The 24,943-nt window shown below is 37.1% G+C and overlaps 1 protein-coding gene across 3 annotated transcripts; it reads right to left on the reverse strand.

Moving 5' to 3' along the window:
- Window positions 1-670: 670 nt before the first annotated feature.
- LOC131931218 (uncharacterized) lies at window positions 671-23,235 on the reverse strand. 3 transcript variants are annotated; one of them, XM_059287944.1, is made up of 26 exons: window positions 23,042-23,235; window positions 21,414-21,519; window positions 20,274-20,922; window positions 19,797-19,999; window positions 18,463-18,805; window positions 15,855-16,072; window positions 15,191-15,533; window positions 14,726-14,850; window positions 13,832-14,438; window positions 13,258-13,466; window positions 11,817-12,159; window positions 11,277-11,353; window positions 10,510-11,116; window positions 9,907-10,118; window positions 8,458-8,800; window positions 7,905-7,981; window positions 7,137-7,743; window positions 6,513-6,721; window positions 5,909-6,251; window positions 5,669-5,745; window positions 4,779-5,385; window positions 3,944-4,152; window positions 2,728-3,070; window positions 1,919-2,133; window positions 1,125-1,470; window positions 671-789 (listed from the first exon to the last, which is right to left on the reverse strand). In XM_059287944.1, exons 2-26 carry the CDS (start codon window positions 21,462-21,464, stop codon window positions 734-736), a joined length of 7,419 nt encoding a protein of 2,472 aa, XP_059143927.1. In that variant the 5' UTR covers window positions 21,465-21,519; window positions 23,042-23,235; the 3' UTR covers window positions 671-733. The 3 variants fall into 3 exon arrangements, with proteins under 3 accessions (XP_059143927.1, XP_059143928.1, XP_059143926.1); XM_059287945.1 differs by having other exon boundaries at window positions 9,907-10,115; window positions 13,258-13,469; XM_059287943.1 differs by having other exon boundaries at window positions 13,258-13,469.
- Window positions 23,236-24,943: the final 1,708 nt, after the last annotated feature.

A 24,943-nucleotide genomic window follows, 5' to 3' on the forward strand; every position in this document is an offset into this window, starting at 1 on the left:
GCACTAAATAAACAGGAAGTACCCGAAGCTTGGGTAGGTGCACAAAGTATAACGTGAATAAAAAAAAATTAAAACACTTAATAAAAACGTTTTAATAACAAGCTTTTATGTAATAATGCACTAAAAAGTAGAAAATAAATAAGTTTCTTAAAATATATATTAATACACTACTATTTATTTTAGTATAAAGAAATTTTATTAGAATAAACTAACAAAATTAGATTAAAACAAGGGAGCCAAACGTTATTTACATTATGTGTTAGGTGGGTCAAACATTTTATCCAACACTTTGGACTTGAAGACTATATTCACATTCAGCTAATCGGCTTTCTGATGTCGGTAAAATCGTGTGTCGAAGTAGACACCCGAACTTTATTTGTTTGGCGCAGAGAGTGACATTTTGTCTTGTTAGCCAGTAATGCACTAATGTTAAGCATAGACATTCTGAATACAGTGTTAGTAAAAATGTAAAAAATACGATTTATTAGTAACGAAATATAACTGTATATATATATATATATATATATATATATATATATATATATATATATATATATATATATATATATATATGTGTGTATATATATATATATATATATATATATATATATATATATATATATATATATATATATATATATATATATAAACAGATTCAAATGCTGCAGATATAAATTAGAGACAATTAATTTTACAGCATTAAGTTCCTTAACGCTGTCCTCCTTATAATTGTTCAAACTTCGGGTAGAGACCGACGATATTCCTGAATTTCACTATCGGTATCTGCTCCTGAATAATAAAGAAAACATGTTGTAATAAAATTTCCAGTTGATCGACAATACCTTAAGTAAGTTGAACCAGTGTTAGTAGTTAAGTAACATTTATAGCTTCGTAGTGAATAGTGTGTGGGTCAACTGAGTTTACTTTCAAAAAGGAGTTCCACGAGTAAATACGTTTTTATTATTATTTATTATTTTTTAATATTCAAAATCGCGACGGACACAGAATTACAATAAAAGTATAAAAGTGAAGAGAGAATTGCCTAGTTGCCTCAGAAAATGTATACAAAGTTTTTAAAAGCTATGCAACATCTCACAACACAAGAAACATTTTTTTAAACCTACCTAAATGGCTTGTCAGCCTGGCAATCTCGTCATGAACGGTCTGCAGCACATTGAAGCCATCAACAGAGTAGACGTAGTTCGCCCTACACGCGATCTTTCTTAGCTCATCCATCACAGCGCCGGCGCCCACACCGATAGCCATCGTACGAACGCCAGCCGCGATCAGAGCCTCGGCCTCCTGGTACGTTTGGTTGGTGTTCTGAGACTGGCCATCGGTGATGACGATGGCAATTTTCGTGTTGTTCTGTCGTGTCGAATCCGTGGTGGGAAAAGTTTGAACTCTGGCCGTTTTTAAGGCCTCGGCCGTGTTGGTGCCTTGTCCTATGAAAGTTGCTCCAAGAACTTTCTAATGAAAGAGATTAAAATTAAATTTATAAAATCGTCACGGAAGTGTTCTCCCCAGTCGCATGTCATCACATATAAATCAAAACGTCTCCATAAAAAACCAGGGAAATTCTTTCCCTACTCATATATTATCATGCTGTTTTAAAACATAAATAAACAATATATGTTTTATCACGTTTTAAGGACACCGTCTCCATAAAATGACCTCGCTTAATTCTATCCCCAAATCATATTTAAAAAAAACAACTCACGACAAATGTTTTATCATGTGTTTTAATACTGCCGTCTTCAGGTAGAAGCCACTCTCTAAAATCAGTACCCCCCCCCCCCCCTCTGCCCCTCTATCTGATATTTTAGGACGACAGCAAAGCATAAATTGAAACGAAACAAATATTATATCGAACACACATGCTTGTGGAGAAGATGAGAAAAAAAAGTTTTAAGCAAACCTCTTTAATCTCTTCATGGGTCAAGGATTCAAAGTTAAAAAGCACCCGGACATCATTAGAATAAATCATGGCGCTGAACTGTGCTGCTTCCATACCGATGTTGAAGAGCTCCGTCAGCCCAACGACAAAGTTGAGTTCTTTGTGGTAATCCAGTCCAATACTTCCCGACGAGTCGATGAGGAAGCAAATATTTGCGGTGGATGAATACTGAGGCGCTGTGAAACACGAAATAGAAGAAGATTAAAAAAACACGGATTTTCCCAAAGTAACATCTGTAGTTTTTAAACGTACCCTGCAAGACCAATGTCTTGTTAGTTGTGTAGTATATATTATAAAGGGTTTATACCTATCTTATCTAAAAATTATAAGTGACATACCCAAACAAAAGAAATAATATAAAACTTAGATCTAAACTTAAGGTATATCGTAACAACACAGCATGCCACTTATAAAAGCAAAATTAGCATAACTCACTAAAATAACCCCAATGTAAAACTACATTTAAGCCTAATTAGTGATCATAAAATGCTTCATTTAATTAAAAATACTAAAATAAAAGCAACAGTCGTTTGCCCATGTAAAAAGCAGAGCACAATATTTCAGTCATACAACAAACTAAAGATATTAGCATCAGCCCTACTTGACTAAATTAATGTAATCTCAAGGTTGGGCTAAACTCTGAAATGTCACACAATTTGTGAAATATCATCCGTATTTTTTTTATCTAGCTCCGCACATGACCTATCTATTTTCTTTACCCCCGCCGATGCGATGCGTATTGCATTAAGCACCGTCCGCCCATGGCCTACCTATCTCACACGTCCTGTGTTTGACTTGCTCAGTACATTTGTGAATCAACTCAGTCTCGTCTGCTGCAATAAACACACTGTCAGGACTCGACGCTATCTTCTCCAGCTTTCTCTGGTTGGTGCTACCCACGGAGACCACCATCACCTCAGAAACCACTTTCTTCAGCTCTGTCGCCTCCTCTACAGCTTCGTCTTCGTCGTCGTAGTCTCCGTTGTTAAGGACAACCGCCATCTTTTTTACTTCCGGTCTGTCAGTAGAAGCAGCAATGGATTCCTTCCTAGCTACCTCAAGAGCTCTATGTAGCCCTGAGCAATGTCCCAGGAATGGTGTAGTCACAAGGGCCTGTTGAAACAAAATATCACTTGAATAAAAAGTAGTTGAGCAAGACTCGTTATAAGGCAACATTTAAAAAAAAAACAGCAACACATGAGTTGTATTCATCGTGTAGAAAACCACGTAAAAGTATTACATCGACATGTTTATTTTTAAAAAAACTGATTGAAATACGTATTTTAAATTCATATTTGATAACACATTATTTTACAAGCTTCATTACGAAAATCAGACGTTTTAAAAGGCTAATTTGATTTGCAATACACCAAATTACTGACACTGCTACTCTCTACAGGAATTGCAATTCTTTATTAACCTTTAAAACACCCTAAAATATCACTTTCATAGCAGCAGAGATTCTACAAAAAAAAATATTCAAGTCCAATATGCGTTCCGTCTGCTCTTTGCTGCAGAAATAAAATATGGAAACAGAATTTTAAAACGTCCAAAATAAAGCTGAAAGAGCGAATCACAAATAAATAGATAGGAAAGAACACGGCACTAAGATAGACTAAGATGGAAAGGCCATCGGAAACCCAGGTGGCTCTTATAGGAAATGCAAGCATGGAGGAGTATCTGTGTCGTACTAAGCTCCACGGGGAGCCACGAGGATTAAGTAAGTCGATTCTGACAACGGCTTTTGAAAACCTAACAAGTGCTAAATTTCTATTCATGGAACTAATCGCGTATACTAGATGTCGTCATAGTCTTAAAAAATTTAAAAGAATATTTGCAATAATAGCACATACTAAACCTACAAAAACACACTCACTACTTTTTACTAGCACCAATTTTATAGTACAGACTAATGCTACTCGTAGCACACTCTCTGTTTACCTGGAAGAAAAGTAAAACTAATAAAATTCACGTTTCACCACTCACCGTTTCAAACTCCTGGTGTGTGTCGTACTCACTGGCCCCAATACACTTGTGCTGGTCCTTCCCAACGACGGTCACACTGGCCTTGACCTCTGACCTGTCATAATCCCCGGTGTACTTGCTCACAAACTGCATCTGCTGCTGGAAGGCTTCTGCAGTACTGGCCGACTGTACAATCACATCGACATCAGCGCTTGCTCTCATCTGTGGGTCTGGCATAAGAGGATAAATATTTACATCTGCGGGTCTGACATCACAGGATGATACGTTACAACATCAGTATGTCTCACATCTCATCATAAACATATACAACGTGTTGTGATACTTCAGTTTGCGCTATTGAATTGTGTATGGACATGTTTTGCAGTTTCTTGTTCGAAGAATATTACTATGATATCCTCACTAGCATGCTTTGTCTTAAGATAGGTTATCATAAACTATTAATTGAAGGACTTGGTGTGGTATTTCTTTTCCCATGTAAATGTTCCTAGCGTAACCTGCTAATGTCACCCTTGGATCATTTAAACGATTTATTTCGTTTCAACCAAAAATAAAGAACGAGAATTTTTCAAAACAATTAATTAATAATCATGAGAATAAAACCTTGTCAATTTGTTTGGGCCTTAAAAAAATAAGGTATTTGTTTTATCTCAATGCAAGATTACGGCATAGCTTCATATTGCAGTTTTAGCAGCGTAGACCCAAGATTAACAAAAGCTAAAATTTAACTGAAGTTGTAATATTTTCGTTGGAGTTAGAAGCTACCAAGAACGATTAAAACGTTTAATATATACATACAAATTGTATTGCAGTAAACACAATGTTTAATGATACTCACTGACAGAGACTGTGTTTGTAGGTTGGGGCCAGCAAGACATGACACGAGACATAAACTCTGGAACTTGTTGGTCCTTGTTCACGTAACTGAAGTAGACACATCTGTAGTTGAATGCTTCGAAAATTTTCTTGGCTACATCGTTTTGTTGACGACACCATTCGTCAAAACCACTTGCTAATGGTCCTGAGCCATCACTGCTTGACACAATGCAAAGTCCATTGTTCTTAAGAAAGTCATCGCCAAAAGATCGTTTCAAAACTTGCATCTCAAAATCTGAATCGATTTTCAGAACAGACTGCTCTAGATGCAAAACGAGGACTGGAACGTGTATTCCTTTAGGACAACTTTTCAAAACTTGTGTCAAAACATCAGCGCATGCGCAGTCAATGTCTAGACCTGCCTTCACTGTACACTCGACTATTTTGACGTCATACTTTTCATATTTTGAGCTGCAGACGTTCACTGATGACGTCTGAGTCGTGAAGTGCTGAGATTTTAAACTGCTGCCCAAGATGGCGTTGGAGCAGTGAGTTTTTCCACTTCCAGAAGGTCCAACAAAAAGCATGTTAATGTCGTCTTGTTTCAGTGAGGTCGCTGGCAGGTTTTCCTGGTGAACAAAACATGTAATATGTGATATGTACAGACAAAGAACAGTATTTAAAAGTTTATAGCGATTATAGTTTTTGAGAAAAATAAGTAAAAATTACATTACTAACCTGCATTTTATAGACAAAGAGTTAAACTTTATAATTTTCTAAAAATTAAATAAAAAGTATAATGCAAATTTAATATATATCAGTAAAAGTTTCTTACTCTTTTAAATAGCATGATCTTCAAATAACTTACCTTGAACAAACTTTACGAAAAAAGTATTTATCACAATCACTTACAATCAAGCCATCTACTATCCTTTTATCATCCGCTTTTTTCTTCAGGATCGCCTGTCTCTGCTCCTTAATCTTTTGTTCTGAGGATAACAAAACAAAATGTATTCGAAGTTTTTCAAGATTTTTAAACACCTCCAAACAACAAAAGATCTCATCTTTGTCAAGGAATATGTAAAAAGTTTTTAATATTAATTTCCAGTGTGTTTTATATGAAGAAAAAGTTAATTATCACCCCTGGCCTACCTATCTCACAAGTCCTGTGTTTGACTTGCTCAGTACATTTGTGAATCAACTCCGTCTCGTCTGCTGCAATAAACACACTGTCAGGACTCGACGCTATCTTCTCTAGCTTTCTCTGGTTGGTGCTACCCACGGAGACCACCATCACCTCAGAAACCACTTTCTTCAGCTCTGCCGCCTCCTCTACAGCCTCGTCTTCGTCGTCATAGTCTCCGTTGTTGAGGACGACCGCCATCTTTTTCACTTCCGGTCTATCTTTAGAAGCAGCGATGGATTCCATCTTTGCTGCCTCAAGAGCTCTGTGTAGCCCTGGGCAGTGTCCAAGAAATGGTGTGCTCATTAGTGCCTGTTAAAAAATATTTTAAATTGTTTCTAAATAAAATACTTACAATATTCTAAAAAAAGTTATACATTTTCTTTCGCTTTGAAAAATGCTTGTTTTAGCTGAAATATATTTCTCGTATAACTCACACTTCTTATATAGTAGAAAACATAATTCTTGTGTTCGGTAGTTCATTCAATGAAAGTCGTTTTCAGAATATCCACATTACACTTAAACCATCAACCAGATAGATTATTACGCAAAAACTCATATATGGAAACCCACCCTTTCAAATTCTTGGTGGGTTTCGAACTCCATTGCACCGATACGCGCGTGCTGGCTCTGGCCAACGACAGTCACACAGGCCTTGACCTCTGACCCGCTGTAGTCCCCAGTGTATTGGCTCACAAACTGCATCTGCATGTGGAAGGCTTCAGCAGAACTAGCCGACTGTACAACCACGTTCATCTCGGCATAGACTCTCGTCTCTGGGGCTATGGATGACAAGACACAAATTACAGGTTATGCACATACTGGTACTTGTATTTTTTAATTGTTTGTCCTTTATCAAATTACCACTTAATTTTGCAAAAGAAATGTTAACATATCCAGTGACAACGGATATTTTATCAATAAAAGGCAGTAGAAATAAATAGTCTGATTGTTTTCCACTGACAAGTATTTTAGACTGTGCTCAATGCTCGACTACTTTTACTTTGCCACCTTGTATATTTTTTATTGAAGGAATAATTGGACCTTAGGCAAATAAACGTTATACATGAACATAAACCATTGTTCTTCAGAATTATCACTGTTAAGTATGAAAGAACAGTAAAAAATCTCTTGTGTTCAAACTCAAGTTTTGTATTGCACATAAAATAATTTTGGAAGTGTTAGAATGATACTCACTGACAGAGACTGTGTTTGTAGGTTGGGGCCAGCAAGACATGACGCGAGACATAAACTCTGGAACTTGTTGGTCTTTGTTCACGTCACAGAAGTAGACACACCTGTAGTTGAATGCTTCAAAAATCCTCTTGGCTGCGTCATTTTGTTGATGGCACCATTCATCAAAGTCACTTGCTAATGGCCCTGAGCCATCACTGCTTGACACAATGCAAACTCCGTACTTTTCAAGGTATTCATCACCAAAACATCGTTTAAGAACTTGCATCTCAAAATCTGCACGGGTTTGTATAACAGACTGCTCTAGACGCATAACAATGACTGGGACGTGTATTCCTTTAGGACAACTTTTCAAAACAAATGGCAGGACTTCAGCGCATGCGCAGTCAATGTCTGCACCAACAACCGTGGAACACTCGACTATTTTGACGTCATACTTTTCATAAAGAGAGGTGCAGACGTTCACTGATGACGTCTGAGTCGTGATGTGCTGAGATTTTAAACTGCTGCCCAAGATGGCGTTGGAGCAGTGACTTTTTCCACTTCCAGAAGGTCCAACAAAAAGCATGTTAATGTCGTCTTGTTTCATGGATGTCGCTAGCAGGTTTTCCTAGTATTGCAAGAGATACATGTGATGTTTACAGGCAAAACACATTGTTCAATAATACTAGCATATGTTAATGAATAGGTGACTTTTGTAATGAGTAAATGGGGAAAATAGCTGTTATTCTGTTAATTAGTTTGACTTTATTAATGAATTTGACCACTTACAATTAAGCCGTCAACCATTATTCTATCTTCCTCTTTTTTCTTTAGCATTGCCAGTCTCTGCTCCTCAATCTTTAGTTCTATGGACAAAACAGGTTAATTACATAATTTGAAGTTTGATAATCTCTTAATTCAGTATGTGTGAAGTTTGGGATATTTCAGCTAATCTCAACTCGTAGATAGATAAGGGTGTAGTAAAGTGATTCTACTTATGTGTCGTCTTTAATCAGGGTTTCTTGCATACTTTATTCCTGGGAAAGGACACTTGAAACAACAGGGGTAGTGCACACACATTGTCTAGGGGACAGACATTATATAGCATATATATTTTTACTTGTTCGTCCTAACATTGCCCGCCTCACCCTCTTAACGGAGAAATGACAAAACAATTTCTGGATTCATTATCCAATAACAGTTTGTCTTTATTGAATTAGAAAGGCGATAATCTTCCATGTCATGTCTATTTCTGACTAGCTCTGACTAGCTCCTCTACACCCTAAAGTATCTGCTCTACCTATGTTTCTTCATATATTTTATAGCCCCGCCCATGCCCTACCTATCTCACAAGTCCTTTGTTTGACCTGCTCAGTACATTTGTGAATCAACTCCGTCTCGTCTGCTGCAATAAACACACTGTCAGGACTCGACGCTATCTTCTCTAGCTTTCTCTGGTTGGTGCTACCCACGGAGACCACCATCACCTCAGAAACCACTTTCTTCAGCTCTGTCGCCTCCTCTACAGCCTCGTCTTCGTCGTCGTAGTCTCCGTTGTTGAGGACGATCGCCATTTTTTTCACTTCCGGTCTATCTTTAGAAGCTGCAATGGATTCAATCTTTGCTGCCTCAAGAGCTCGGTGTAGCCCTGGGCAGTGTCCAAGAAACGGCGTGCTCATTAGTGCCTGTTTGAAAACAAATTAGCATTTGAAAGAATAATGTCCTTTAATTGTCTGTATTCAAAGTCAATATTTCATTTAGACATTTATTTATTTTTAGTGGTTTTTTGAACATCTTATTTATAGCATTCGAGTAAGCTTGAGAAAATAAAAGAAAGAAAAATTACGGAATGTTTTGGCAAAGGCTTACAATAAAATAGGAGTACAGAGATATTTTAGTACATTAAGTTCTAGACTATTTTTAATTGTGCAAGGTTCCATTTTGCACTACAACTTTTGAAAACTAAATTATGTAAAATCATATAAATAAATATGTTTTAGACTACGTCGCCATACTTACTTAGCTGTTGAGGAACTCACTACCAATATGTTTTGTAATAATAAGACTTACCGAAGACTTACGAGGACTAGGTCCGAAATTATTAATCTAACAATCACGCATACATTTGATGTAACGCAAAACTAAATTAACCAAACTAACTTTCAACGCAGACCTATATTACGTTAATCTTTAATAATCCTGGATATTAATGACGTTTTCTGAACTTCATACGTAAACATATATAAACTATTTTATTTAGCGTCTTGAAATAATAATATTCGTCTTTCACTGTATTACCTAAACCAAAGTCAGCGGTGTATCTTCACAAAACGACGTCCGCCAGTGTTGAATCTTTTATTTATCATGGAAACAAATGCTGACCATCGCCTTCAAGAATCTAAGCTTTTACACTTAGCTATAATTACCACAATACGATAAATATAATCTGTAGTCATAGTGAAGGTGCTACTGAGTAAGTTTTCAATAAACACCTTGTTTCCGTGCAGCGTATTTAGACTTCTTTTAGACATGATTAACATTGAATTTTCAAGAAATTCATTTTAATTTATGTCAACGAATTTAGTACATAAGAATCTACCACAAATGCGCAACATACAGATAAACAGACTCCATTTAATCTGTATATTAATGATAAACACACATTGTCTAAAGGATTTTGAAATATAAGCTTTAATCTAAACATATACTGACATAGTTTCTCTTTCAACTCAAACTTTTATTTTTATGATATAAAATTTCTTCTCTTGAGTTTATTTAAAAATAAACTCACCCTTTCAAATTCCTGGTGGGTTTCGAACTCAATTGCTCCGATTCGTGTGTGCTGGCTCTGGCCAACGACAGTCACACAGGCCTTGACCTCTGACCCGCTGTAGTCCCCAGTGTATTGGCTCACAAACTGCATCTGCATGTGGAAGGCTTCAGCAGAACTGGCCGACTGTACAACCACGTTCATCTCGGCATAGACTCTCGTCTCTGGGTCTACTAAAGACAGGAAAAATGTTAGAGGATATGTTGATACATGTAGCTGTCTACTAGGAATTTTTTACCAAAAAATTTGTTACCTTTTATATTCCTAATTATTTATTAAGAAAAATATGCTTTATAATGCGTAAAAAACCTAAAACATTTTGTAATCGCAATTTTTCTTCTAAAATTATTTTTAGTTGAACATGACATTTTGTCGTAGAATATCTTGTTCGAGCTGATTCGTAATATTAGATGCTACACTCTAAAAAGATGTATTCGTTGAATTTTTAAATCATGATTCGTTAATTATGTCTTCAGCTGTTATAACAATAACAGGGTAAAGCGAGGCTGTTTTGTTAATTCGAATGATACTCACTGACAGAGACTGTGTTTGAATGATACTCACTGACAGATACTGTGTTTGTAGGTTGAGGCCAGCAAGACAAGACACGAGACATAAACTCTGGAACTTGTTGGCCCTTGTTCACGTCACAGAAGTAGACACATCTGTAGTTGAATGCTTCAAAAATTCTCTTGGCTGCATCGTTTTGTTGACGGCACCATTCGTCAAAACCATTTGCTAATGGTCCAGAGCCATCGCTGCTTGACACAATGCAAACTCCGTACTTTTCAAGGTATTCATCACCAAAACATCTCTTAAGAACTTGCATCTCAAAATCTGCACTGGTTTGTATAACAGACTGCTCTAGACGCAAAACGATGACTGGGACGTGTATTCCTTTAGGACAACTTTTCAGAACGTGTGGCAGAACATCAACGCATGCGCAATCAATGTCTAGACCAGACGCAATGTTGCACTCGACTATTTTGACGTCATACTTTTCATATTTTGAACTGCAGACGTTCACTGATGACGTCTGAGTCGTGATGTGGTGACATTTTAAACTGCTGCCCAAGATGGCGTTGGAGCAGTGACTTTTTCCACTTCCAGAAGGTCCAACAAAAAGCATGTTAATGTCGTCTTGTTTCATGGATGTCGCTAGCAGGTTTTCCTAGTATTGCAAGAGATAAATGTGATGTTTACATTTAAAACAAATTGTTTTTTACAGTAGCATAAGTAAATGAATATGCGACTTTTGTTATGAGTAAATGGGGAAAATAGTTGTTATACTGTTAATTAGTTTGACTTTAATAATGAATTGGACCGCTTACAATTAAGCTGTCAACCATTATTCTATCTTCCTCTTTTTTCTTCAGCATTGCCAGTCTCTGCTCCTCAATCTTTAGCTCTGTGGACAACACAGGTTAAATATATAATTTGAAGTCTAAAAATCTCTTAATTCACTATAAGGTGTGAAGTTTGCGATTTCTCAGCTAAACTCAACTCTAAGATAGATAAGGGTGTAGTAAAGTGAGTCTACTTATGTATCTTCTTTAATCAGGATTTCATGCATACTTTATTCCTGGGAAAGGACACTTGAAACAACTGGGGTAGTGCACACACATTTTCTAGGGGACAGACACTATATAGCATATATATTTTTACATGCTCGTCCTAACATTGCCCGCCTCACCCTCTTAACGGAGAAATGACAAAACAATTTCTGGTTTCATTATCCAATAACAGTTTATCTTGAATTAGAAAGGCAATAATCTTCCATGTCAAGTCTATTTCTTACGCTCCTCTACACCCTAAAGTATCTGCTCTACCTATGTTTCTTCATATATTTTATAGCCCCGCCCATGCCCTACCTATCTCACAAGTCCTGTGTTTGACTTGCTCAGTACATTTGTGAATCAACTCCGTCTCGTCTGCTGCAATAAACACACTGTCAGGACTCGACGCTATCTTCTCTAGCTTTCTCTGGTTGGTGCTACCCACGGAGACCACCATCACCTCAGAAACCACTTTCTTCAGCTCTGCCGCCTCCTCTACAGCCTCGTCTTCGTCGTCGTAGTCTCCGTTGTTGAGGACGACCGCCATCTTTTTTACTTCCGGTCTATCTTTAGAAGCAGCGATGGATTCCTTCTTTGCTGCCTCAAGAGCTCGGTGTAGCCCTGGACAGTGTCCAAGAAAAGGTGTGCTCATTAGTGCCTGTTCGAAAACAAATCAGCATTTGAAAGAATAATGTCCTTTAATTGTCTGTATTCAAAGTCAATATTTCATTTAGACATTTATTTATTTTTTAGTGGTTTTTAACATCTTATTTATAGCATTCGAGTAAGCTTGAGAAAATAAAAGAAAGAAAAATTACGGAATGTTTAGGCAAAGGCTTACAATAAAATAGGAGTACAGAGATATTTTAGTACATTAAGTTCTAGACTATTTTTAATTGTGCAAGGTTCCATTCTGCACTATAACATTTGGAAACTAAATTATGTAAAATCATATAAGTAAATATATTTTAGACTACGTTGCAATAATTGATTAGTTGTTGAGGAACTCTCTACCAATCTGGTTTGTAATAATAAGACTTATCTAGTTCTAGGTCCGAAATTGTTAATCTACCAAGCACACATACATTTGATGTAACACAAAACTAAATTAACCAAACTAACTTTCAACGCAGACCTACATTACGTTAATCTTTAATAATTCTGGATATAAATGTCGTTTCCTGGACTTTATATGTAAACATCTATAAACTATTTTATTTGGCGTGTTCAGATTAAAAACATTTGTCTTTCACTGTATTACCTAAACCAAAGTCAGCGGTGTATCTTCACAAAACGACGCCCGCCAGTGTTAAATCTTTTTATTTATCATGAAAACAAATGCAGATCATTACTTTCAAGAATCTAAGCTTTCACATTTATCTATAATTACCACAATACAATAAATATAATCTGTGGTCATCGTGAAGGTGCCACTGAGTAAGTTTTTAATAAACACATTGATTCCCTGCAGCGTATTTAGACTTCTTTTAGAAATGATTGACATTAAATTTTCTAGAAATCAATTTTAATTTATGTCAACAAATTTAGTATATGAGAATCTACCACAAATGCGAAACATACAGATAAACAGAGTCCATTTAATCTGTATAGTAAAAGATAAGCACACTTTATCTTAATGTTATTAAAATATAAGCTTTAATCTAAACATATACTGACATAGTTTCTCATGCAACTCAAACTTTTATTTTTATAATATAAAATACCTTCTCTGGTGTTTATTTAAAAATGAACTCACTCTTTCAAATTCCTGGTGGGTTTCGAACTCAATTGCTCCTATTCTTGCGTGCTGGCTCTGGCCAACGACAGTAACACAGGCCTTGACCTCTGACCCACTGTAGTCCCCAGTGTATTGGCTCACAAACTGCATCTGCATGTGGAAGGCTTCAGCAGAACTGGCCGACTGTACAACCACGTTCATCTCGGCATAGACTCTCGTCTCTGGGTCTACTAAAGACAGGAGAAATGTTGGAGGATATGTTGATACATGTAGCTGTCTACAAGGAATTTTTTACCAATATAATGTTTACCTTTTACATTCCTAATTATTCATTAAGAAAAATATGTTTTCTTACGCGTATAAGACTAAAACGTTTTGTAATCGCAATTCTTCTTCTAACTTTATTTCTAGTTGAACCTGACATTTTGCCGTAGAATATTTTGTTCGAGCTGATTCATAATATTAGATGCTACCCTCCAAAAATATGTATTCGTTGAATTTTTTAATCATAGTTCGTTAATTATATGTCTTCAGCTGTTATAACAATAACAGGGTAAAGCGAGGCTGTTTTGTTAATTCGAATGATACTCACTGACAGAGACGGTGTTTGTAGGTTGAGGCCAGCCAGACATGACACGAGACATAAACTCTGGAACTTGTTGGCCCTTGTTCCCGTCACAGAAGTAGACACATCTGTAGTTGAATGCTTCAAAAATGTTCTTGGCTGCATCATTTTGTTGACGGCACCATTCATCAAAACCACTTGCTAATGGTCCAGAGCCATCGCTGCTTGACACAATGCAAACTCCGTACTTTTCAAGGTATTCATCACCAAAAGATCGCTTAAGAATTTGCATCTCAAAATCTGCACTGGTTTGAATAACAGACTGCTCTAGACGCAAAACGAGGACTGGTACGTGTATTCCTTTAGGACAACTTTTCAGAACCTGTGGCAGAACATCAGCGCATGCGCAATCAATGTCTAGACCAGACGCGATGTTGCACTCGACTATTTTGACGTCATACTTTTCATAACGAGAGGTGCAGACGTTCACTGATGACGTCTGAGTCGTGAAGTGCTGAGATTTTAAGCTGCTGCCCAAGATGGCGTTAGAGCAGTGACTTTTTCCACTTCCAGAAGGTCCAACAAAAAGCAAGTTAATGTCGTCTTGTTTCAGTGATGTCGCTAGCAGGTTTTCCTAGCATTGTTAAATAAATGTGTTTAGTATAAGTAAAAAGAATTATGTAGTAGTAGTAGTAGGTGCTGACCCATCTAGCCTGCTTTTGCTATTATTTAATTTGGGGCCGAACTTTTTAAAGTTTGCGCCCTTGGTGAGAATTTTGTAAGCACCAATACATTTTCTAATTAGTATATGGACAAGTATAATTTCCCAAATACGTTTGCAAAATGTTGTATAGATATTTCACGCAACCATACTTCATACTTTATTTGCGAATTTTGATTGTTATAAAAAAAAAAACTTACAATCAAATCATCAACAATTTTCCTATCTTCCTCTTTTTTCTTCAGCGTTGCCAAACGCTGCTCCTCTGCCAGTCTCGCCAGTTCTAGCTCTCGTTCCAGTCGTCGCTGCTCGTCAATCATTCGTTCTGTGGACAATACGGATACAGATATACACAGTGGGAAGTGATAGTCTCAGATTATGTGGACAATACGGCGACACATTGTGAAGTTTGTTTGCTCGGAAGTCTACCAAATCAATCAGATGTTAGTTGCAGAAATAAAGTTTTATGTGTAGTTTTCCTTGGTTTCTTTAACGTAAAGTGTATGTAGTAAATATATCTGACCTTAGTTATGCCATATATTTACAATTGTAATTATAATTTTAAAGCTATTTGTATAATAGTGTTTAGCTCGTGATTCGCTAAATTGAAATTAACATAAAGAATCGGGTTCGTTGACTTAGCAGACAGAGAGAACTTCCCTTACCTAGCTTGCACAAAGCACCTGCCACTTCTTCCAGCAGATTCTGTAGAAGGTCGAAACTGCTCACGTAGTACACATTTTCTGGAAACGAAGCGATCTTTTTCAGCTCCTCTATTTTCGCACCAGCCACGCCTACTGCCATAACCATTGTCCCCGTTTGCTTCAGCAGCTCTGCTTCCTCTGCTGTCTCGTCCGGATTATTTGATTCGCCGTCGGTGAGCACAAATACGATTTTCTTGGCGTCTTGCCGTACACAGTTACTGGGGGTGAACGCTTTAGTTCTGGCCATCCGCAGTGCCGCTGCCGTATCTGTCGACTGGCTTTGGTAAGGGGCTTCGGAAACAATCTGCAACGCAACGAAAATCATTTTCCATAGTCCTTCTCAAATATAATTTGAAGAATAGGCCTACGGTTTGGAGGAGCAACACCCTCCCACCCCCCCCCCCCCCCTTCCCACCCTAAGAAAAAATAACTTTTTTTTTATTTTTTTATAAAATTACACAACGATTTTGGAACATGCACACACATTCCTTTCAACAATCATTAATATAAAACTATTTTTTAAAACAGACGATAAATAGCTATTAAATTAGCACACTAAATAATGTTAGTTTGGTAATTATGAAACAACGGAATCGATAAATAGACTAAACAAATGTAACCCGACCTCTTTGATTCCAGTGTGAGATGTAATGTCGAAGCTAGAGATAATCTTCGGGAACGAGGAGAACACGATGACGCTAAAGGTGGCCGCTGTGGGGCCAAGGTTAAAGGTCTCTGTCAGTTTGATCACAAAGTCCAATTCTTTCTTGTAGTCCACTGACCCTATGCTGCTAGAGGCGTCGATCATGATGAGAATATCTGCAGCGCATTGAAACTTTGGGGCTACATGTGAACAAACAGTAAATCACATGATTAAATGTAAACTGTTAAACACACATTATATGGATAGTAATGTTTTAGTTGTAAACAGAATATATGTTATAGTTAGCTTTAACAAAAGTAGTTTTTAATAATATAAATATTTTGTTTAAAATGTGGCGTATATTCTAGAACACTATATCTAAAATGTAAAGTTCAATTCTGTGGCGGGCGGACGGAACGAGGATTCCAAAGTCTAAAGTGCTTATCGTCTAAATTCATGATTTAAAAAAAAATATTATTGAAGATGTTGTAAAATAATTTTCATTTTTTAAAACTTGTGGTAATAATTGTTGGTATTTTATCTAACAAAATTTTTAAAAATGTATCACCTTTCACAAAATCCCTAATTATTACATTTACTTCTTTAGCAATCCTTACATCCCTTGATAAATTAGGAAAACACAATTACTTCCCTTTATAAAAAAAACATTACATCGGGAGGAAAAATGTACATTGTATTACTGTGTTTTGGTGTTGGAGAAAATAAATTACATAATAAGCGTGGTAGGTATTTTAAATAATGCCATTTATTTATTTTATACAATGAAAGTACTGTTTTATTTAATTATTTTTAATCAAAGACAGTTGAAGTAACAAATACATCTTTATTCGGGAACGGGAATTCCCGCAGGTTATTGTTTGTGTCTTTTTTTTTACTTTCTCGTATATACGAAGTATAGAGAAAGTCTTGTAATCGTGCAAAAAAAAAAATCGAGATTTTTGCAAATCTCGACGTTTTACATCTCACTGATACGGAAAAACATAATTTTGCAATCTTGTCCGTATGTCTGTGTGTCTGTGTGTGTGTGTGTGTGTGTGTGTCCGTGTGTAAACACGATAACTTGAGTACCGTTACAGCTAGGTTGATGAAATTTCATATACAAGTATTTTATCAAAATCGTAGATCCGTATCAACTTTTGAGCGATTTCGGATAACCGGAAGTGGTACTTTTTCTACTTTGAATTTTTCAAAAGCCTATAACTTGAGTACTATTTCAGATAGATAGATGAAATTTGATATGTAAGTAAAAGATCTAATTCTCTACCTTCTGTCAAATTTTGAGAATTTTTCGTTGACCGGAAGTACTTATTTACGCTACTTCCGATTTCTCAAAAAACTAATGTAAATTTTAAAAGTACTAATAATATTGCGCACTATTATGCGCTTTTTTATTCGCGTTCACTTGGTGTGCAATTAATTTGTCTACGAGATTTTATTCTATTTTTAAAACTTTAAGTATTTTAAATGGATTAAAAATCATGTCTATAGCCCGAGTTCCCATCCCCTGTTATTTTATATAAGAATATTCGAGAAAGTTTAGGGGAGATCACTCCCGGTTTATTATCGCATTCGTTTTTGTCTGTCCTTTTTTTGCGTACGAAGGGGAATTCGTTTTTTGTCGATCGCATCAAACATGCTGAACGTTGACTTTTTTTACGTCACTATAGTGCGTACCTTTTTTTAAGCAGACATTTTAAACAAATTTGACATTTGAACAGTACAGTTAGCAGTGCAAAGTTTTACTACCGAAAAAACAATTGGATAAGAAAGGTTAATATAGTCTTTAAGTGAATCAAATCCGTGCGTTTCCATGTTCGCTTTTTGCGCCTACGTTCGTTTAAGTGAGGGCAGAAGACTATGAAAAAGTTGGGGTAATATAGTCGTTTATTAAGCTGAAACAGACGGTTCCGCCGCCGCCCCGACATGGTGCGATTTAGCGCCCTGGGGTAGACTTTGAGCACTTTGCGTTTATGTTTCCGTTTATGTTTTCTATGTGTTTGGGTTGGGTTTGCATTTGTCGTTGGGTTACGGCTGGATTTGTTTTGTTTTCGTTTGCTTTTTTTTTGTTTGTGTTTTCTTTGTATTTGTGTTTGTGTTTGGGCTTATGTTTGTGTTTGTATTTGTTCTTGTGTTTGTGTTTGCGTTCGTGTTTCTACTTGTGTTTGCGTTATGTTTGCGTTTTTTGTGTTTTGATTTTGGTTGATTGTGGTTAGGGTGAATATTGCCGGGTTTATGCCGATTACTAAACACATGTCATGGTCCTTTACAGATAGGTTTTTTAACAGAGGCCAGTGCAGGGCCTGTAAACATATGTGTTGTATCTTAATCATATTATATTTTAGGTGATCGGTAGAGCTTGCGACTGCTAACTCAAAAGTCTCGTGTTCGGATCCGTAAACTGATTCAGCTCTGATGGGTACCGGAATCACTTTACGGAAAGAAAGGCTGCTGTGCATTGTGCTGACCATACTATAATCCGTGTATGTCGACGTAATAGAAACAGACGAACTCTACGTCATCTGTCTTGGACACTAACTTTAAAAAGATGGTTAATTATATATTTTACTACCCAGTTCGCACGTTCTGTGTTTTATTATCCCTGGAAAAGCTTGAAGCTCCTCGTAGTCCTCGGCCATGAAGACATCCTCAGGATCCGCTGCGATCATCTCCAGCAGATGCCTGTCCGTGCAGGAGACACCCACCACCATCAGCTTTGCTCCTGTGTGTCTCAGATTCTCAGACTCTCTCGCCAGCTTCGCCTCGTCTTCCGTTCGCCCTTCTGTCAGCATCAGCGCCACCTGCTTCACGTCAGGTCTCATCCCAGCTCTGGCGCCAAAAGATTCCTTTCTCAGGATGAGAAGGGACTTTTCTGTTGTTCGACATGGTTCGAGATACTCAGTACTGTGTAAGGTCTGTAGAGACAGAACATTTATCCCATACTTTGTGTTGTATAAAGTATGTAGAGACAGAACATTTATCACAATATACTCTCTGTGTTACAATAATATTCTATTTTATGAGTTACCTGTCTTTCTATAAGGTTACATAAAGCTACACAAATTATATGTAAGTACAGCTTTATATAAATGTATATGTTACGGTCAAAGCCCGAAGTGCGACCAAAGCGCGCATTGGCCGGTCAATGTGCGCATTAAAAAACCAAAATCTGCACATGATCTTCTAATTCGCACTTTGACCTGTCGTCACTAGCCAGATAATATTCTAAATCGGACTGGCCGGCCAAAGCTCGAAATCAAGAGCCATTTCAAACTTTGGCCAGTCCACATTGGCCAGCCCGCGGATTGACCGGCCAGAGGCCGAAATCAAGTGACGTTTCGGACTTTGACCGGTCAATGAGAGGCAATATTGGCCAATGCGCGCATTGGCCGGCCAATCCGTGCTTTGGCCGACTTCGAGCTTTGACCGTAACATATATAAGTACAGCTAGGTAAAGCCAGACACTACAAATTATGATGCTACAACCTAAAGCGTCTGCATGAAATTAAAAAAATACATTTTGTTTGTTCGCATCAGTAGAACATGTTTTGTAATGTTATTTTTGCATACCTATCATATATGATTATGTCTTGTATCTGTCTGGTATTTTTGTAATCATTTACATTCTATGTTGTTGTCAGGTCTTGGGTTGAAGTTCAATTTAATTTATTTTAATCCTAAAAACTATTTTATATTAACTATTAATTTTGCGATCAGATTATAATTTTGTTAAAATCGGTTGTCATTTTTCTTTTGGTATTTACTATCACCAAGCAATTTTAAGTATACATTAATTTTGTCTTAGAAATTCAACAACGAGGCGAACATATCAAATCGCTTAAATGGCTTAAATATTTAGACCTATGGGTGTACACATTGAACATACATTACACATATGTTTCCTACCGCCTGTAGTTCGGCGTGATTGTCGAACGTTTTGAAGCAGTAGAAGTGAGTTTTGTTTCTCCCAGTGATCATGATGCTGGTGTAGCGGGGATCAAAGTCCTGGAGGTACCGGACCAGGAAGGTCAGCTGTTTCCTGTAGGACTCTTCGCTCGAGCCCACCTCAACCAACAGGTGCATGTCCGCTAAAGCTCGGAGCTGTGGAGCTAGAATGTGGAGGTATAAGGTGCTGGTTTAATTTGGAGTTATTATGTGATGCTAAAAGCTGGAGATCTAGGGTGATGCATTAAGGCAGCTAAGCTCATTGAAACTGAACTGAACTGAAACGACGTTTAAGTATGTACAATCATCCCTCTCTCTGTCTCTGCCTCTCTGTCTCTCTCTCTCTCTGTATATATATATATATATATATATATATATATATATATATATATATATATATATATATATATATATATATTGCAAATTTATTCCACTCACAAATTGACTTGGCAGGTTGGTTCCACCCAATCGTAGATGCGGCAAGCAGCTCTTGAACTTTAGCCTGCTTGACTGACACCTCGTCCGACAAATTATCCAACATCACACAATTGTAGTTGCAGGCTTTGAAAAATTTCTCCCAAACGCCTTTCTGATCCTGACACCACTGACTGAAACTCTTGGGGGCGGGACTACGACGCATGTTTGCCTCGAACACATCGCCGTGAGTTACGATGCATGTGCCGTGGGTCTCCAGGTAACTCTCGCCGAATAATTCCTTCAACATCTGCAGGGAGTACTCATCTTCCTCATAGAACCGATTCCCAAATTTTAGAACAATCGCGACTGCATGAATCCCCTTTGGGCAACTACGACAAACCCGCTCCAAATGTTCCGTGTGTTTCACCAAAATGTCTTCTTCAGCTGGGTTCCCTCGCACCCCAGGGAAGTCAACGCATTTTACATAATAGTCGCGGAACCTTCCAGAAGCTGTCTGGACGTTGGTGGTCTGGATCTCATCGTCCACAGACACGGCCAGAGAGGACTGGTCGAGTAGGTAGTTGATGGTGGAGGTTTTCCCTTGTCCAGGTGGTCCAAAGAACAAAACATTCAAAAACTTGTGCTGTACTGAGGCCGCAGGGATGTTGTTCTATTTACACAATTGAATTTTTAAAAAAATAATTTGTTACTACAGCAAATAACCTTGTCCTATATTTTAAAAAAAAAATCTTTAAAAAAATTAAGATTACATATTTATAAAAAATAAAAATATCTGTTAATATATATATTTTTAAATATTGCTCAATTGGTGATTGCGCATTGGAAATCCAAGCACAACGCCAGAACCCTAAATTGTTAAGAGCCAGATGTTGCACATGTATCGTGCCCCATCTCTCCACACAGCTGATGGACCCAAGGGACAGGACTTTACCTGTACAACTTGGAATCAGCTTTGTTGTAGGAGCTACCAAAAGGAAACCAGAGTTGGTAATCCTATCGCTAGACTCCTGTTTGATCAGGAGTTGTCTCTCCTAGATGGATTGCTCTCCCCAGCCCCATCTGCCCGAGGGTTCAAACTTTAGAACTCGTTAGCTGTTGCTAATATTTACATTTATTAAAAAAATAATACTGATTATTTACAATGATTGTTTGGTAGTTTCTAGCCACTTGGGTTTCCTTAGTTGCATCCATCTTGTTAAATAATATCTAGTTCTTCTCCATGGGTTGCTCAATTTCTATGTAAAAACTGAAAGTAAAAATATGTATGTATAATAGTGATGACTTACGTTTTAATTATTTATATTAATGGTTTTGTTTTGTTGCAAATATTGATCTCTCTGCGTTTAGCATAATTGTAAATATTAATGTTTCTGAGTTTTATTGTTGTCGCTGATTTAAATTTCCTGTATAGGTTTAAAGGGTTTTCAATGTTATTAAGCACAATAAACACTGTAGTACACAGATAAATATTAGAAGAGATTGGATATCTCCCATAATATATGGAATCTATAACATATACATGTTCTAGTCTTCCAGTATTTGACATACTGAACGTGTTCTCTTGTAATAGCCTTAACTGTTTTGACAACGACCTGTAGACCTTGTAATGGTTAGGGTACATAATGTTTTAATTATCATAACGAGCCAGTTAAAGCACGGAGTTCGCTGTTTCTTCAATCGTGATTTCGTTGACTAATAAAAAAAAGACAACCGAATCGTGCGTTGGAGTATAGATTTGATATTTGAGAAACGATACGGCTGAATGCACCAGCGATATATGTATATTCACCGTGGGAGGTATGTTTATTGCTGGAGGGTGGGGGGGGGGGGGGGGAGGAAGGAATGAGAGAGAGTTTAGTTTCAGGGTAGGCTATGCCGCTGTCATGTCATGTCATGTCATGTCGTGTTGTGTCGTGTCCTGTCGTGTTGTGTCGTGTCATGTCATGTCATGTCATGTCATGTCATGTCATGTCATGTCATGTCATGGCATGTCATGTCATGTCATGTCATGTCATGTCGTGTCGTGTCGTGTCGTGTCGTGTCGTGTCGTGTCGTGTCATGTCATGTCATACCATGCCATGTTGTTTTGTGTCGTGTCCTGTCGTGTTGTGTCGTGTCGTGTCGTGTCGTGTCATGCCATGCCATGCCATGCCATGCCATGCCATGCGATGTCGTGTCATGTCATTACATATCATGCCGCTATTCCGCTATGCTGCTCTATATTTAAACCGTGTATACTATTATAGCGTTGTTTTGTTATGTTTAAAAAATATATATTTAAATCGTTTATTGTTATGTTATTGTTGTGTAATAGTTACGTTGCTATGTTAATATGTTGTCATGTTGTTAAGCTCTTAAAAAGTTCCCTTTCAAACCTGACGGTCTATGGGGCAAGTGAAGTAGAGTTCACTTGTTTCTGTGACCTCGACATATGAAGAGATAGTGTGGTCAGCACTATGCCCAGCCGCCTTTACTCTCCCTAACGTGAGTTAGGTACCCTTCAGTGTTGGGTGGACTCAGGGACGGTCTACTGACTTGAACCCGGATTCGTAATCGAGACTTACGGGTTAGCAATCCATCTAAGCTCTTAATAAACAAAAAAATTGCAAAGCACGAAAAGATAAAATACAAAATCATGAAACACCAGACATACTGGACCACATACCAAATATTCATGTACAAAGTGTCAATCACAAACACACGCCAACATAAACAAAATAAAAAATACACCATAACAAGAAACATTGGACAAGCAGCGAATGCCTTACCGTGGATTGGCCTGGTATATCATACAGAATCATAGACTGTTCCTATCTTCTTGACGGCTAATAACCTTTTTGTAAATATCCTACTCTAGAAACTGTCGCACATTTCATCAAAAGCATTGCTGATTCCAAATTTTTATTGATGATTAATTCAACTTAACTGCTACGATCAAGCTAATATATATCAAGACACTACCTCCACGGATTGTTTACCCTAAAAGTATTGATTTCAGCAGATATTATCTTGTCTTCCACACTACGTGCCAATGTCCTGCTACGCTTTGCTGAACAATTTCAAGGTCGTGCTGTATTGATTAGAAATCATGTACTGTGTGTACATGTTTACACGTATTTTTGTATGCCAAATATATTTATTATGCTACCCCCCCCCCCCTCACCGTCTACCCAACCCTATGTGTAGTTAATATTAATCCTTTACTCAGTAGACTCAGTCAGAGGCGTTGTGAGGCGGGGTACGCGGACAGAACAGGGTAACATGATTTGGAGGGGGGGGGGGGGTTGACACACATATTTCTACATTACACAGTAGCTGCCAGAGTTTCTTCCAGGCATCTATTCGGCCCTCCGAAAAATTTTTACCGCCCCATCCCCCCCCCCCCCGAACGAAATGAAATGTATATAATTTATATAGAAAATAAATACTTTTAACAGTGTCCGCCCCCCCCCCCACCCCCCGAAGAAAGTTTACCGCCCCCCCCCCCCCCCCCCGAAAATTTCAAGTGCCCCCCGGAGAAAAAAAAATCTGGAAGAAACACTGGTAGCTGCCGTTAGACTATCCATCTACATGCGGAGGTCACAGACACAGATGAATTCTACCTCATCTAGCCAATGGATCGACAGATTCGAAAGAGCATTTTACTTTTATATAGACTGTATAACGTTTATCTAAAAATAGCACTTCTCTAATGTCTGAAATGAAAACTAATTGCAAACAGAAAAAAATCTTTTTTTTAGAAGTTTTCAATTTAAAACCTAAATTTAAGAATATTGAAACACCAAAACCTTTTAATATTCAAACATAACTATTAGTAAAAGAATCCAACTAAGATAATAAAATATTACAAATAATAGAGATATAAATTAATATTAAATATTCTTTTCATTGTAAAAGACATTAAAAAAAACATAAACATGTTTATCGTCTTGTCAATTCAACAATCAATCTAAACGAAAATCGATTAGTTATTGATTTTCTTACAAGACTCATACTCGATAACAGAATCAATGTTTAATCAATCAATGTACAGGGACAACTCGAGGTCAATGAATGTTATTATTGTATCAATCACTTGGTGTGTTAAAATAATATAGTTTAATTGAGTAATTATTGATTACCCATATATATATATATATATATATATATATGTGTGTGTGTGTGTGTGTGTGTGTGTGTGTTCTGTTAGAACTCGATATTGTTTACAGGTTTGTATTTTTGTTTGACTATTTCTTTAAATCAGAACATCTGCGCTATAGTTTTCAATCCAGGCTTTAGTAAAAAATTAATCTAGAGATCAGGAAATTATAACTATCTGTCAAAATTAGGTTAAAATTATTTGTTGTGTCTACTTCAAATATGTGTTTTTTCGGTTAAACTATTCTGGTCCCTAGCCACAATCACGTGATCTAGGCTACACAAAACAATATAATTGTGCATAACACACTTAGAAAATGGTTCGTTTATTTATCTTTGACATGATTCCAAAGAGATGCTTCATAATCTTAGTTAGTTCTTGAACACCAAGGCTTGAATGTAAAAAAAAAATCATATCGCCTTATGTCGGTCTGAAAATCAAAGACTGTTTGAAAATAAAAACAAACACAATCAGATGACACTTCTCATTGTCACTTTATTTTAAACAATGGTACTAAAAGTTGAAAAAAGAT

This window comes from Physella acuta, unplaced genomic scaffold, assembly GCF_028476545.2.
Source record: "Physella acuta isolate Inbredline_101_S28 unplaced genomic scaffold, ASM2847654v3 ptg001919l, whole genome shotgun sequence".
Classification (NCBI taxonomy): domain Eukaryota; kingdom Metazoa; phylum Mollusca; class Gastropoda; family Physidae; genus Physella; species Physella acuta.